Below are 17,217 nucleotides of genomic sequence, written 5' to 3' on the forward strand. Positions count from 1 at the left end.
GTTAAGTGCTTGGCTGAAAAGTGCACATCTCATTCAAGTGGTGCCAAAACATAAGTGTTAGGTTGTTTCATTTTTAATCATTGCTAAAGCTGGAGAGTTAAAGATAGTCTTTACTAGTTGCTGCAACTCTCCTGATTACTGAGTAGGAAGCCTACCATGAAAATGATGTTCACAACATTGATACACACTTTTCCATTAAACATAAGCATCCTTTCTACTTATGACAGGTAAAAAGATATCAAACATTTCCAAAAGAGAAAAACAGTGATAATCCTAACCAGTAAGATATTGAATAGTTTTGGTGAATGGAGGTCTAAAATGTAATAGCTGAACAGTCCAACAGGAAGTCAACAATGTAGATTACGCGCTCTGCAACACGAGTGATGGTCGTGGCTGGATCTCAGTCTTTGTAACTAGTTAAGTTCTTTTCTCACAATAAAATATAGGATTTAATGCATCTCTGGAGACATAAGGGAAGGTACCTGACTGAAAACCATAGAAATAACATCACCACACTCAAATGGCTCAATTTGAACTACCCTTCTCAAACTAATCAGAAAATTTGTAAGAGGTAATGCTGGTGCTCTATAGGTATAGAGGAAAAAACTGCTGAACCTTCAATGTGATCACTGTGGGCCAGCCACAGGGAGCCACTCTTTGGCAGATGGTCAATAATGCAGGAAAGCATGAAGCAATCAGTGTTTCAAAACACTATAGGTTATGTACACTACCTTTCAGCACATTTCCAGTTATGCAGATCCATGGAAGAAAGCTTTGGACTCATTTCCATTTATTGTGTTAATTTCTTTACTTGGTATGTTGGTTTTAATTCCATCAGTCCTACCAGACCATACAGTAATTTCAAAAACAGCTCACAACTTAAGGTTCACAAATCTAAAAGAAGTATTTCATCAATACCTGTACCCTGAATTCAAGTCAGTCATTAAACAGAAGTCTATACGTCTCTCTGTCTCTATCCTGCATAGCTCCAACCTCAGCTTCAGGATCAGTCCTCTTCCCCTCTTAAGCCCTAATTTGCAGAATTAAGTAAATTGCATATACGTTCAAGAGAGGCCTGGCAATGCTCCTCTGAGGGGTAAGTAGAACAGCACTCTAAACGACCAAGTATCTGGAAGAATTTGGTGTCTTCTCAGAATTAAAGGAAATTTGCTGTGATACCACAAAGTAGTAGGATATATTTGCATATTTTTATTTTCCTTCTTTTTTTTTTTAAGCACATAACAGGAAAATACTGCTTTTGTTCTTCGCCTTTGTCCGAGACCTCCATCTTTTACAAACCCTTTGAAACCACTCACAAAGGTTGTATCACACATACAAAATGAGCATACAACAGGAAAACTAATGCTAACCAGCTATCATGACACATACCACACTATCATATAAGAATCTTTAAATTCTGGTAAAAGAGGAGCAATAAGGTTGAAAGAGCCTTTTCCCCATGCAGTATTACTTATCAATCATTCATCCAGCTGACGATCAAACTCTGTGAAATTAATTTCATTAAATATCCAAACTGAATCACAGCATTCTGTTTCTCCCTCCAATGCAATTAGCTTCATTTTCAACCCTCTACATGGTGAAATGTTATTTGTAGTGTTAGTGCCAACCTCAGCAAAGTTCGAGCATCTTTGAATAAGATTCAGGGTTCATGAGAACTCTGACCAAAAAAAAAAAAAAAAAAAAAAAAAGGCTGAAGAGATGCAATAACTTATTTTCAGTTCCTGATACTTAAGAATACTTTTTTCTCATTAGCCTCCCTTACATGATACCCCAACTGCCACAGGCCTCCTTGTCCACAGGAACTCCGGGATCCAGCAGCACTCCTCCTCACCGAGGATGGCTTCAGGGAAGAACTAAATGGCTCTTACCACAAGCATCCTCATCCAACTGAAAGCCTGCACAAGTGCCGTACAGAATCAGATTCACCCCTAAACACTTTGGACAATACTGCTGACTGCATTTGAACGTTAGTTTGAAGCTGCCTATCCATTAAATATTAGTCACTGCCCAGAAGCATTTAAAATGCCTCATTCTTCTACTGCTTTTACAAAAAAATTAAAGCAAGACCTGTGAATTCTGTCCTCACCATGAAGCGGGCTGACCCGCCTGCAACCAAGGGAACCAGCTAACAGCCCTCATGCCTCTCCTCATAGCTCTGTCTAGCTCCCGGTAGCTAAGGCATCTGAAGCATGCAGAACACTGCAGCTTCCCATACACTTATTTAGGGTAGAACGTAATACTAGCACGTGACTACTTTTCTATGGCAGTACCCAGGACAATTAAAATCTTACAGTGAAAAATGAAAATATGGCTCCCTTTCTAAGGGCATGTACACCCAGCTGCTACAGATGATCCACTCCTATATAGCTTCCCTTTGACAAAGGGTTATTTAAATTGTAATTCTGCATTTTTATTAATACAACAATGATCTCCAAGTCCCAAGTCACTAATATTGTGAGCCCCAACATTTTCAGGGGTCAAGAGAGGAACTTACAAACAAAACATTTGGAATGATGTTATCCAGGCAGAACTACACGTGGTTAACAGGTAAAATGCATATTACCTGGATGGTCCTCAAATTGCATACTCACCAATCTCTACCTTCTGATGGTGCTTTTAAATTAGACGGAAAATCAAAAACTTATAATGCTGAAGTGCTACTACCAATGAAAAGAGATAGAATTCCATGCTACAGTTTTAGCACTGCCGTTCTAAAACTTAAAATGGCTTACAGAGTTTAGTAACTATTTTTAGATACATTAGTGGCAATGTTTACTAGACCAGATGTTTTATTTTTTTTCCTTTCTTATGTTGCAGGATACCACATTTATTTCCAGATCCTCCCAACAAATGCATTGACAATTCAGTCATTGTACAGATATACATGTACAATGCATACATGGAAACTTGCATCTAATCAAGGCAGGCAGGATTTGGCTAATGACATCTCTCTCCAAAATCATGAGTTACCTAGAATGAAATCCAATTTATGTCAGTCTTACATCAGTGAAAATCTGGCTTTCATCATCTTCAACTGAGCCAAGATTTTACCTTGACATTCTTAATTTTGATCCTCTACTTTTACTTCCCTGTAATGTCTCCCTAATGAAGTCTTCAATAGTTTCCATAAGGCTGATTATTTTTCAGGTCATTTCCTTACTTTCCTACAGGTCCATGGCCAACCCTTCTTAAAGCAACCGTGTTTTAAGCAATAGCAAGTGTCCATTTCTAACTTTCAAAATTTTTGCCAAACTGTTTGTGATAAAATAGAAACTTCCCTCAGACTATAAATAGAAATATTACCATTTTCTAGCAACATCGGCTGCAATCTGAGAAATAACTTAATATCCTTTAAAGGGAGATTTTAAAGTTCTGTGGATTTTTACTTGCTTCCTAGATATTCCCAGCTCTCTCTTTAACACAGACAAAAAAAGCCAGTCCTGAAACTCAAGTGGAAAGAGTGCTACAGGCACTGAAATTTGCTCTTGCCAGTAGTAAAGTGTTTCTCCTTCACTAAAACACTGGTTCGCCAGCTCTATTGTGCTTATTTAGCAGCTGAAAACAGCTGCAGATGTTAACTTTTGATCTCATCTGCTCTCAATCCTTAAAAAAAAAAAAAAAAAAAAAAAAAGAGGGGAAAAAAAAAGAAGGCACACACAGTTGCAAGGATGGTTGGAGCCACACCAACTGCCATTCCTTCCAAGGACTAATGGACTTCTCAGCATCACAATACTGACTTCTGACAAAATGAAAAAGTGTATTATACTATTATATCTTCCCAAGTAACGCCTGCATTTTCAATACTCTATCTTGTCTTGCAAACAGATACTTAATGTTTTTCCTTTTCTAAAACTGCCTTTGGGAAAACTTCAAAAGGATTTGACTTTTTTCCATAAGCAGAATCTACTGTGATGAAAATGACAACTACAATTAATCTAATGACTGCTGCGTCAGCTACTGAAGCAAAAATAATGGACAGAAAACTTTCATCAAGTGACAATTATTATTACCTTAAGCCCAAATAAATAGCATAGTGTTTAGGTAGTTTGTTAGGAATAATTATGATTGTTCATCTGCATTTGAACACTCATGTCCATTATCATGTGGTTAAAAACTGATTTCTGCAATCTGTATTGCAAATAAATTATCATGACAGTAGTTCCCACTATTAAAAATTTCTGGATCTCACCTGACAATTAGAAGTAGTGGTCATTGATAAAGGAAAGACAGAACACAACCTGGTCTCTGCTGACTTGGTCTTACCATAGACAATCCCCAAGACTCATGGTCTGAGGACTGGGTGCATTAGCTGTTTTCTTATTTCCACTATCAGACTGGTCTGACAGTGGAGGTGCTTATCATTTTTCTTTGCTAATCTCCTGAATTGTAATGAAACAGTTTGAGATAGGAAAATTTCTTATGATGATCGCTATTTTCTTTGGTAATGCACTGTTCTTCTGAGCGCCATCATATTGCCAACAACCAAGCATCTCAATGATTACAACATGTCACTATCATTTGGTGTGTGCTCTGTTAGGCAACTCTGGTGTAACACAGAACAACTAACATTGGTATGTTAGAAATCACCCAAGTACCTGAAAAAATTCAAGAGGATGAGAGGTTGTTGTAGAGCTAATGATAGTGTATCATGAATGAGGTGTGTGTGCTGTCCTGTGCTATCCTACCGATACAGGCCTACAGTGGATCTACCACTCCCCCTGTAATTCAAGGTAGCAAGAAAATCCGCATCCAAGACACTCAGTATCAAAATATACACACAAACACTTAAGAACGTTGTCCTTAGTTCAACAGACTGCCTTAAGTAATGAAACTCAGAGGTTCAGCAAAGAATTTTCCATTTAACGAGGAAGTAAGAAATTCAGTTTATGAGTTATTGTGTGTCTTGTGCTTTTCTAAAGGATATTGGCTTATAGCTGACATCAAAACAGTCTGTGCCCCTGGCTAGAATACTTTACTATCACCTGCTCATTCAAGCACTAAAATAAATCTCAGTTTTCAAGTACTTACAAGCAAGAGTCCAGCATGTGTTTGAACCACTCTATTCATGTACAGATGCTGATATACCTGCTATGCACTGAATATTTATCAAAGATGTTTTTATTGTCTCTGCAGCAGTCACTTACAAACTGGTTTCAAAATTATACTGAAAATATGACTCTAAAATAGTGTAAGCCATGCAACATATCACCGATATCCTGTATGTTTCTAGTGTCACAGCTCTGACATTTAATTCTATCCAAAAATTTTTCATAGAGGAAAAGCAAGCTAAGAAACATAAGAAATAACAACAACAACAAAAAATAAACTACAAGACAGAAACAAGAAATCTTTCCTGGGGAGGGGGGAAGGAGGAGGTGGAAGTAAAATTCCTCTGGTAAATCTTTTAACTGTTTGAGATTAAAATGTAGCATTTCCACATGTTACCAGCCTTGTTTTCATAATTTCAATTTCCAAGGAGCAAGGAAGCAAAATTGTCTTGAAATGCCAAGCTTTCTACTGCTACATCACCCTTTACTTGTGACCAACTGCATCGTTAGCTAGTATCCTTTCACAAAACAGTTCTAAAAATGCTTCTAAATTTTTGATGAGTTTCTTACTGATATATTTTAACAACACTTGCCCTTTAAGTTGCAAAGTGTTACAGTCTGCTCCCCCCCACCAACAATTTGGGAAGAAATTTCATGAAAAATGGAATCAAACATTATGCTGTTGTCAAAAAGCAGTTACGGTGGAGGGATTAATTTATTGACTCCAAATTCACCTCACTCTTCTGTGTCTGCCAAATAGGTGGGAGTGGAGATTTGTCAAAACCTTCCGTCTCCTGATAAAACCTTCCTCACAACCCACATGCTGGGAAATTCATACTTGTAACCCATGAAGGAACAGATCAACTGCTTCAGGCAATCACATAGACAGGCAAACCTTTAATTTAATGCTCTCTCATGCTCTGCTTTCAAGTATCTCATTTAGACGGAGTCTTTAAAGAAAAGCAAGCTAGCTGCTGTCAGTGATATAATTGCTGTGTTCGTGCCTGTGGGTCCTCAAACACACTAACAGATGATGTTTGATCCCTGCTGCTGTCCTTCTGGCAGTGATGAAAAATAGTAAGTGTACAATCAAGAAAGGAACAGATCCAGAAGGGACAGTGATATGGGTCACACAGAGCAGCCCCCTTCTGTTCACTGACTTTCAATCACGCAATGAACATTTTCTCTGGGTTCCTGATCACTGCATAATTCCCTCCGACTCTTGAATCACAGGCACTGAACCACAGCCCAGGGAGCATTGCTAGCAATCCAGCTACAGCAGTATACCTGCAGGAAAGCTTGTAGCAAAATTACAGCACTGATATTAACAGTACACCATTTGTTTAGTTACTTAGCAGCCTCTTTTGAGTGCCAGGTCTCATTTCCAGAAGGAGCCTGGTGGCAAGAGGCTGGTAAGTCTGTTAACATGTAAGCCTCTTTCAAAATGTGCGTGATACAAATGCAGAACACAACAGTGCTGTACATAAAATGAAAGATAACTTCAGATACGGGGCGGGAAGGAATTATTTTAAGAAGTAATGATACTTGATAAAGGCAACCACCAGGAGTTTACAAGAACTTCCATTCTTTTAATTAAACATTTTATGAGTCTTGGAACACACTGTTGTACCCTATTATACATCAGAGCATTTTAAAAACCAGAGCTTTTTAACATTACCATAAAAAGACAGGAAAACCAAAGAAGTCATCTTCAGAAGAAAGAACTAGTTATACAACTGCACAGTTTTTAAAACAAACTAATTTTGCATTAGCAGAATTCTTCCTCTTTTCCCTTTTTTGGGGGAATATTTTTCCATATATCCTAATATAAACTCCCTGAATCCCAAATTCATCACTCCATTGATACTTTCAACATGTTTGAAACAAATATTAAAATTCTAAGAAATTCAACACAAACTGGCTATGCCAGAATAGATAAAAACCATTTATATTACACTCTTTAAATCATCAACATTCGCTTATAAGCAAATTATTAAAAAAAAAACAGAAGGTAGAAAGAAAATATGAACAAAGTAAATCAGCACTACTGATAGTAAAATAAGAGGAAGAAAGCATTTTGTGAACTGTTTTAAGACTAAGTCATCCAACCAACAAGTTCCCAGAGTAGCTTTCTGCAAAACGGTTTATGAACCTTGTTTAAGGAACAGATTAGGTTATCAGTCACCCATAACCATTTATTTGATAACAACTTCATGAATTTAACTTTGCTATGGTAGGATAGAGCATGATGCTAAAACTATCACGGGAATTACTACAGCCCGCTGTCTTTTATATGTTTATAGCACAGAACAAGAGGCTCAGCAAAAGCTTCAACCAGAGAACAAAGTCAAAAGGCTTTGGATCGAGGCCTGTGATCTCAGAGCTATTAGGAAGGTTTCCTTACAGATTTCTGCCAGTACACCTCACACTGATAATATTTCAGTCCTGTCTTTCCCACAGGAGTAGGTGAGGATACGCAGTATAGGAGGAACAAAAATCCCTACAGGAATCTTGGGAAGAAAATGGGCATGGGAACATTTATTCAGCTTAATCACAAAGGATGAAAGAATACATCAAGTCCTTTTTGCTAAGTACAATTAACTTCTAAACAGAATGTAAAATATTCTACTACACAAAGCTTACGTTAACGTTTTTAAAGCAAAACAGGGTTGTATTATTAATACTGCAGTTGAGACCAAGACATAACATAAAGGTAGCAAAAGCAAGGCAAGTATACTAGAAGATTAAGTAATATCTGGTATCTGACATTCTTAACGCTAAATAGCATGCATATATCTGAAAGGAAAATTTACTCCTATAACAAGCTTATTGGTTGCTGCAGGTAAAATATTCATTTTTCCAGACAAATGCTATCCAACAATTGAAAAATAAATGAGGTCAAATCTTACAAACCAAGTCCTTTGCACTTAAATCTGTCTAAAGCTCTGCTGTTGGTCACATATCATGTATTTTTACGACTATTTATTTGCAACATTAACATAAAAACAAAGTCAATATTTACATTACATTTTCACATTTGAGGCTAGTTTCCTTTCACTGTTCGTATAATCCACGCACTTTTTTTTTTTTTTTTTTTTTTTATCAGCTAGACAGAATTTTGAAATGTTAACAGCAAAACAACACAAAACTCAGAATCTGACAATTTTCCCTTGCTTTCAAATAAGAGGTGGTCAGGCTAATCACTTTTGTAGCTTTGCATAGCTTCACTAAGATCTACTAAAATAATAGTTTTAATTCAAGGTCAGCGTGTACAAGCCTAGAGAAACTGTTAAAATGGGAGGAGTATTAAGGGGAAATCGCAAATATTCCTCTCAAAATACAAAAATTTTCTAAGCATACTGCAAAGACAATATTTAAATAGCTACCTGTTTGGAAATTAGTAAAGAATAATGGTTCAAATCAAGCATGATGTAACGGTACGGTGATGTCTGAGTTTAGAAACACAGAATAAGCTTAGGAAGACTTGAACATACAGGGTTGTACTGGCTGTTCCTCAGGAAGGCTCTCCAGTTGCTCAAAAATTTTTCAAGCTCAATGCACTAGCTAAACTGGCTATTTTCACACTGAAGATGATTCTAAACCACCAGATTAGAAGTGGGGAGGAGACAGTCGTGATTAACAGCTGTGTTGAAGTTAGGAGTTGCATTCCACATAATACAACGTAGCTTTACCCTGCTTTGCTTTTACTTTGTGATTGCTCAGTACACAGGTTACTCTTCTGATGCAAACTTAACCTCAGCTCTTTTTCAGTCGCAGAACATAGCTGTGCAGCCTGGTGATGAAGACAACTGCTCCTGGACACCCTAGAGGGAAAGGATCTGAACTGGGACCTAACAAGGTCACAGGCTGGCCCTGGAAGGAGGTAACAGCCAGAACTTCCAGCTGTGGGTGAAGGGAATCATGCTTGTCTCCTAAACGCCACAAGAAAACATTTGGTCTTGGCCAGTGCAAACATGGGTAAATTGCGAAGTTCTAACACCATGTTTCCCCTCAGAATGGAGAAGTGATGCAATGCTCAGGTCCATGGACAGAACGTCCATTCTACCGACTTCACATCAAGCCATTCCCTACCTCAACAGGGAAAGAAAAGCAGAACATAACCAGACACACATTAGGGACAAATATTGGAAGTTAAGAATCACAATGAAGAAACCATATCATTTGTATTTTTGTAATTTTCTATTGTATTTCTTGAGCAGTCAGAGAAATAGTATTAGAATAAGTACAAGCTGGCAAGAAAAGTAACTTCCGACTGACTTCATATCACACAGTTATTTTTAAACAGAACTATTAAAAACATATATCTATAAATCAAACTCTTCACAGAAGTAAACAGAACACTTAGAAGGAACACAAAACGACAACACAGGTTCCTTTTAAAAATGGCTTCTCACTTATTTTTCCTCTGTTTAGTTCACTGTCTTCCACCATGGGAAAAAACCTAACTGAGCAATTTCTGAGGCAAATAATATTAATGTAGCCAAAATATTGCAGCTGGAACAGGGAAATGCACAAGATAATCGGGTGGTCTCTTACAACACAGAACAAAGAATTGCTGTATCAACAGTGGACACGGTGTATTTTTTATTTCATTTTCAAAATCAAAATCAGCCATAGGAACATAATACAAGAGAGAAACTCACTACCCTTAATAAAAACCTATACTCTAAGACTCATTGATACAGTAAAAAAACTGTTTTTCCTATTCTTTCTGTGTATTAGCTGAAAAACTAACAAGAACAGTACAGTTTAAAGTATTTGGCATAAGGATCACAGTGCCAGAACATTCCACACTGCACTCTTACTGAACAAATTCATTTCCAGGTAAGAACACAGCATTGCTTTTATTCTACTTGCTAACGAGGATAATTGGCAGGCAACACTGCTGCTGCTGCTGCTGCTCTAGATTTGCTCTTTATATGGATCTCTGAAGACCACATGTGCAAGTGGTGGTGACAGAAATATTTTCCATATGAGCCACCACACATTTTAAGGTGCCTCAGCCTGGATAAGGTGAGTCCATCTATGATTTTCTATGCTCAGTAACACTCAACCTGAAAGTTAAGAACTCCGACAACTAGAGCACAATGATCAGCCTTCAGTCGCTGGGATCATCCAATCTTTTAAGTTCCCTGAGCCTCTGCTGAAAACGTTTCTCTTTTCTTTTAATTGGATCAAAGATAGCACAAGATTGCATTAAGACAAATGTTTCCTGGGATCACGACTATCATAATTCGTCTTTTTAGAGCACTGAAAGCAAAACACACTGTGTAAAGGCATGTGAGTTATAGAGAGTGTTAACTACACAGCTTTGGACTAGAGATGTTTTTTCAGTTCACTTCCACTTTCTTTTACCAGGGAAAGTAATTGCTCTGGGCTTTATTAGGTAGTAGAAACTTATGACGGAGCTAACAAAAGACAAAGCTCTAAAGCAGAATCACCATTTTGAGAAGATTTACTTCTCACTTAGCTCCTTTGCAATGCAGTTCATAAACAAGAAATGCATATTATGGAACAGAACTATCCAATTATTCCTTTGAAATACATAAATGTGCATCACATTTCAGTTAAAGAGTGAAGGAGAACGAGTATCAAATGTACCAGGAGTGTTTGCTGCCAGAGACTTCATAAACTGGAATATTTTGTATCAGATAGTACTATGCTTGATGAATATTTCCCAAATGACAAATGAGTAGCTGAAGTTTTCTGCTTTGGTATGAAATAAGGACTTGAAGAAAAAGCACTCCGGTCAGAACAGAAATCTGGAAAACTGCTCTTTGTAAATCAAGTAGCAACTTTTTGGAGAACAGAAAAGGCTGTTTTATTCCATCACTTCAATTTCTCGTATTAAGAATGCATAAAGTCCCTCCTCAATGATGTGAAGTACATTTTAAAACAGATGCAGTTCTGTTTGCTCTGCTAAAACAACAATACATATACTAAAAATTACATACATTTACAGAAAAGGAATGTTCTTAAAATAATGGAATGGAGTTTTTACCTACTCTAATCCCCCCTAAAACACCCAAAGTAAAAATTTTTTCAGTCATGCATTTTTTTCTAGAAAATCTGAATACAGCCCTACCATCTACTGCTGTAATGAATATCATATTTCTCTGTGAGCAAAACCTCACAAAATAGTCATTTCTCACAGAAAACACGTTGTAAAACAAATCAAAAGAAGCAAACTTGCCAATTACTCTACTTCAGTACCTACAGAACCTTGCAAGAACAAAAAGCTTTTTATACATCAAGCAGACAATGCAATTCCAAGTGCCTAGCCACACAAAAATCGTCCATAACCGCTCGTAACAAACAGGAAGAAAATCTAACTCTGACAAGACAACAATTTTTGACAAGATGTACTTTGCTTACCTCTCCCCCAGGTCTTGCTAACACTGCTGTCTGGAAGTAGAGCAACGTTAGTATCAGGTAGCTGACAAACATTATTACCCAAAGTTAGAGCTACCCTGGAGGAGAAAACCCTCTGCCAAGTACTAACAGCTAGCAGATGCACTTGTGTCTCAGTATCACAGCCCTCAGTTCTCCTAGGTAATGCTCTCTTTCTCCCTCTCCCCCTTTCTATCTCACTCACTGTACTACCAGGAGCTTTGCTCTCAGCCACTGCTCTGAAGACAACTGGTAAGTTGATCTCCTCATGTAATGACTTCTCCCTGCTGGGGGAGGGGGCTCGCCAGCAACGAGCTGGGGGGCTGTAGTGAGTATAAAGCAAAGAAGGGGAGGGACAGAAATGGTCACTGCCAAGTTATGCATCTGCTCTGATTCATAGAAGGAGCTAAAAGGTAACCTTTAATGCACGAGGAGGTTTGGCAATGCCTTATTGACTTAGGCAGGCATGATTGGAGAAACAGAGGCTAAGGCAGCTTGCAAAAGATGCCTGTTGATGGTTAGACAGCATGTGCTACTTAAAGGCACAGCACCTCCTTTTATTAAAGGAGTTTATAATAACTGAATCAAATCCTAAGCTGGAAACAGCCTCTGATTTTACAGTCAGCCCTGCATTAGCACAGTACTGCAACATGCACTGCCCAGTCCTGCTAGGGTCGGAGTCAGACTCTCCTGTCCCTCGGGGTCCACCCGGAAGCCTCCTGTGCCTTTCCTCCCCAGGCACAACTGCTTCCTGCCATGGCCCCCCCGCCCTGCAAGACAATTCTGGAGCAGTATCTTCACGAAATCTTTTCCTTTTTCTTATATGAAATGCTGAACAAAAGAAATTTTCATTTAAAACAGCCCTATACATCAAATGATAAACTGCTTTGACTATGCAATCAGGATTGCAGGCCTTCAAAAATAAGAATTGTTGACTTTACTTGCAAATAGGTCTTACTCATCTTCTAAAGAGTAAAGAAATATTGAACACATGATTAAAGTCTGAATTACTGAATCACCCAAGCAGACCCCTGAATGTTTCTCTCAGAAACAAAACTGCAAACTGAGCTACAGAAGTTGGAGGGCTTCCCTTTTGTTTAACAGATCTGATCGTAATCTCCAGGCAAGACACACTTTCCGCTGTTGAACTAAGCAATATACAAATATGGAACAAATTTTTTGAACTCCAAAAATTTACGTGCATCATATTCAACAACAAGAGAGAACAACTGTTTCATAACATTTACAGGACCCTCCTTCAGTCTGCATTCCCTTTCTTTCCCTTTCTCATTTTACTTTTTAATTTCTTCTAACTTTACTGTTGCCAACTTAAGTATTTTATCACAGGAATATGAGCCAATATGTTTTTCTTAAAGCCCCAACTACTGAAGTCAAAAAAATCACATTAGATCCTCATCTTTCATGTAAATACATATTTCTTCCCCTTTTGGTTGCAGGGGAAAGCTCAAAAATATGATCCAAGAATAACCTGGTCTCCTATGTCAAGGCAGAAAACCATATACAGATACTTCAAAATATCTCAAGATTTTAGGAGGTGGCAAGTTAAAAAGAATGTTGGCAAAATTGAGAGCCCTGTCGTTGTATATATTAGTTTTCAATTTTGTAATTCTATGAGTTTTGTATACACAACTGAGTATGTCAAACCTCTCATCTTATTTTTGAACTAATTTCATCAACCACCTTTTTCTTCTGCCATCAAGAAGTGAAAGATTCAGACATTTTTCCTTCCTTCTTTAATACTAAAACAAGTGCCCTCATAACAAGAGAATACTTTTATGTATTAGGAAACTTTCAGAATTTAATTAAATACAGCCAGACTACTAAAGGAGTATAAAATACTAGCATTCTTATTGTTGATAAAGGTTCAAATTCTGCTGTCTTTAATTGAATAAAACTACCACTGACGTCAATCGCAATTTTGCTCAATCAAAGACAGCAGAATTTGGCCCAACGCAATTTCATCTCCAGTCATCACTTACTCCCAAGCCACTGAGTAGCTAAGAAAGGAAATCCATATGGACTCTAGCTTAGGGTAGGTAGGCTAAGACTGCCATTACAGCAGATACTTTATACTGCAAATGACTGAAAACACTTAGCGCCCTAAATAAAATCATATCCATCTCTGTGTACCCTTCCCTTAAGCCCCCTCAGTATATTATTTTTAGAAGCAAAATTCTGTTCACCCAGCATCAGACCTAAAAGATGGGTACTGTCTGATTTGCTCTCTTTACCTCATCAGACTTACATTTGTCTATGCCTCGTTCCTGAATAAAATCAAATAAAATCGATAAACATGCTATTTTTATAAGTTATATCAGGTTATTTAGCAAAAATTTTTTTGGGGGGGGGGAAATGAACTTTTTCAAAAGCAAGCTTTCATGAAGATGTCCAGTTTCAGACAACAACATTTTTTCTTCAAGTTTCCCTTTTATGACAAGTTACCAAAATCTGTAGCTCTCAGGAGGTTTTCCATTTACAGCATCTCCATAAAAGATTTCAGTCTATACCAAGAGCCTACTTCAAAAAGAGCAAAAATACATGTTTTCTAAGTATTCTGAACCCTAGAAATTGGGATAAGCTCCAAGCAAAAGTCCTAAATTCTTCTTCTAATTCACTAAAATTTCTACTCTTCTTTCCGCAGTAGTTTCATTTTTGCTCACTTTCTTTCTTCACAGAAATTTGGCGCTGGGAATCAGAAAAGTAAAGGTCAAGTCACAAGCTCAAGTCTGAAAATACCAGCAGCAGATAGGAATAATAAGGAATCCGGTTAGCAAGGGAAGCCAGAAAAGGGCAGTTCGGGATGCTCCCTTTCAGGAGGAATTCAGAGGATATCGTTTCAGGATTAACAGCTGTTGTTAGAACTCGTCTGTCCCTGATAGCATGTGACAAAAAGGGGCAGAGATTTTTAAAATATTGATTGTAGTATTTTGAGGAGCTTTTAAAGGCTTTTTCTAAAGAGGAGGAGTCTCCTGAATTTGCATAGTTTTGCAACACTATGGTGTTCACTTCTGGAAAAGGGGGAGATGGACAGAGTGCGAAGCAGCAAGAGACAAGAGAGGCAGGGTGGGGGGGAGGCACGCGGGGCGAAGGGTAGGGAGAGAAGGAGCCAAGGGAGGGCGAGAAAGACGAAGTGGGGGAGAGGGAGCAAAGGGGGGAGGAGGGAGTCAGAGCGAGGGACACAAGGAAGGTCAAGGGCGAAACCAAGTGCGACTGTTAGAGAAAGCAGCAACCCCATCCACAGGGCATGGCATCGGGAACACTGAGACAGCTGCAATAAAAAGCAACAGGATGGCATGTGTGTGAAATACAGAGAACTCCTTCCATTACAAATGCTACAGTGCACCCCCAGACACTGCCCTTCCATGCAGGGAAACGGGGTACAGTTCCAAAACCACGGCATTTCAAACCTGCTGCTCCTCTTAATGAATATGTTTAATTCTCTAAACTGTAACTATTTTTATTTCTGTACCACTTCCCCTTCTTTAATTACTTGGTATATTTATCAATAGAATACCAGAACTCAAAAGCAAAAGAGATCAAGCAAATAAAAAAAATTGGGATTTTTTCTACACTCATAAATGATGGTGGCATCCCAACTAAAGAGAGAAGTATATATTCCTGCAGGGAACCTCTGCAGCCCAGTAAGATGATATGACCTCTTAGATGTTTATTGCAGCCCTTTCACTACAAAGGACAACCCCAAAGAGGAGTCAGCAAAGCAGGGTACAAAGGCTGCTTAACAACAAAATCCAACATTTCAGTTCAAACCACCAGCTCTTCAGCAAAGCCAAGGAACAGCAGTAAACAGCTGAACGTCAGTTCAGTATTAAATCACCACACCCATCCACCCCTCTGACCCATGTGCAGTAACACAAAATGCAATGCCAAATCCTTAAGCTTTAAGGAGGCGTAGCTCTGTTATTCTGTTATTACAAGTTCAGTGCCCAGTCCTGCAAATTTTTCAGCAACCCTCCAGAGTTTCTCAGCAACATCAAGTCCCTCTGAAATTAGTGGGGAATGAATCTTCTCTGTGCTTTGAAAGAGGAGGGCCTGAAACACTCACAGCATTACCAAACTTGGCTTTCAAAACTGTTTAGGCTTCTTAAGATCACTGGCTTTGGGAAGGGTATTATTTGCAATAACAGATCTAATTCTTGCAAAGTAGATTTCTAATACTCATGGATGTCTAGATTAGCTTAAAAAGTGAACTGCAAAAGTCGTAACACTAGAAGATGAAGTAAAATGATCTTCCTCTCTTGCAATCTACTGTTTTTAAAACTTCAAGGTACTGCAAGTGTAACTATCTTTTCATTTATAGTTGGCAATACAACTTAGCATTTCAATACTAAAAATAAAGAGTTTTTAAAGGTCCTTAAACTCCTACTTACAGGCAAAGAACCTTCCTGGAAAGGTCAATTCAGGGACAGTTATGGAGAGCATAAACTGCTTGTCATCTGGCTATAACAAAGATCTTTAAAAGCAAGGAAGTATCAAGCAATTACTGACAATTTTTGTTATTTTATTCTGTAATGCGAGAACACAAAATGTTTAAGATTTGGCATTTCACTAACATCGAATGAACTCTACTTAATCTATTTCAGCTCGGGTAGGTTCTGATAAACCTCTTAACTGACAAGATTTTTCTCAACTGAATTGTATTACAAGATTGCACAGTTTGTACCAACTTTGTACTTGAATTTGGGTATGTGGATATCTAGAATACTAATTTCTGACCTGTGTCAACTAAATGCCATTGCCAGTGTCTTTTCTCTCAGTCCTTTCCTTCCACAGACTACTCCTACTGTCTATACAGGGTATAATCTTTCCCCACGTAACCCACTCACAATGCTGTATCTTTCTTCTACATCTACAGTAAGGTCTCTCCTTTTTTACCTCTCTGATCTGCCAGCTGCCTTTCACAGGTGAATCCTTCTTTCCTGGTCATTCCTCAGCCCTGCAAGGCTACGGCTCTTGTAGTATCGATGGAGATACCTGCCCACGCTGTGCTCAGTGACGGCATGCCAGTTAGGAAGCAACGCTACAGGCCAAGGCGCGCTAGGCTTGGCCTATAGCGCTGCACAGAAGAGTACAGATATACGCCTCCTCAACCGATTCCTCTCAACAGGGTAGCACAAACTTTAAGAGAATCTAGAAATCCAGAGTAAAGTAAGATTCAGCCTTAGTCTGAATGGTCACTTCTACGGTCATCGTAACAGCAAGCGAGGTTTTGAAAACCTGACACCGTAAATTTTAATGGTATTTTTTGACAAAAATCATCCAGAACACTAAGCTGATCTAACAAACAACACTTCTGTTCAAAGCCTAAATGAAGGAAGCATTTTCGTCTCTGATAGAATTGCATGCACTCATAATCATAGTCTTTCTTAGCCAAGTGCACGCAACATAATTTCAGACTTGCACTATCCCAATCTTGTACTGCTGCAACAAAGATCAGAATTTCTCTGCAAAGCTCAACAGTCACTATACAAGGAACTATAAAACTACCAGTGCAATAAAAGTCACAGTTCATGACTGAAGAGCTATTTCAGATATGAACTTCTGCAGTAGCAGAGAAACCAAAAATAGTTTGCAACAGTGAAATAGAAGTAATAAAATAACTAATTTCAACAGAAAAGCATCCTTCCTTTTACATAGAAACATAAAAGCATAGTAAAAGTATATTGTAAGCATTTTAGGTATGTCATTTAGATAGAAA

At 38.2% G+C, this 17,217-nt stretch overlaps 1 protein-coding gene across 2 annotated transcripts in view; it reads right to left on the reverse strand.

Annotated features, from left to right (window-relative positions):
* Positions 1-17,217, reverse strand: part of THSD4 (thrombospondin type 1 domain containing 4) — a 412,524-nt gene that overhangs the window by 143,245 nt on the left and 252,062 nt on the right. The window contains exon 1 of one of the 2 annotated variants that reach the window (XM_062583615.1): positions 11,466-11,755. The exons of the other annotated variant lie outside the window; for it this stretch is intronic. Within the exon in view, the coding sequence (XP_062439599.1) occupies positions 11,466-11,537 (72 nt within the window). The 5' untranslated portion in view covers positions 11,538-11,755. Of the gene's footprint in view, positions 1-11,465; positions 11,756-17,217 lie in introns of those variants that run through there. 2 annotated transcript variants of the gene reach the window in all.

This window comes from Rhea pennata, chromosome 10 (assembly GCF_028389875.1).
Source record: "Rhea pennata isolate bPtePen1 chromosome 10, bPtePen1.pri, whole genome shotgun sequence".
NCBI lineage: Eukaryota > Metazoa > Chordata > Aves > Rheiformes > Rheidae > Rhea > Rhea pennata.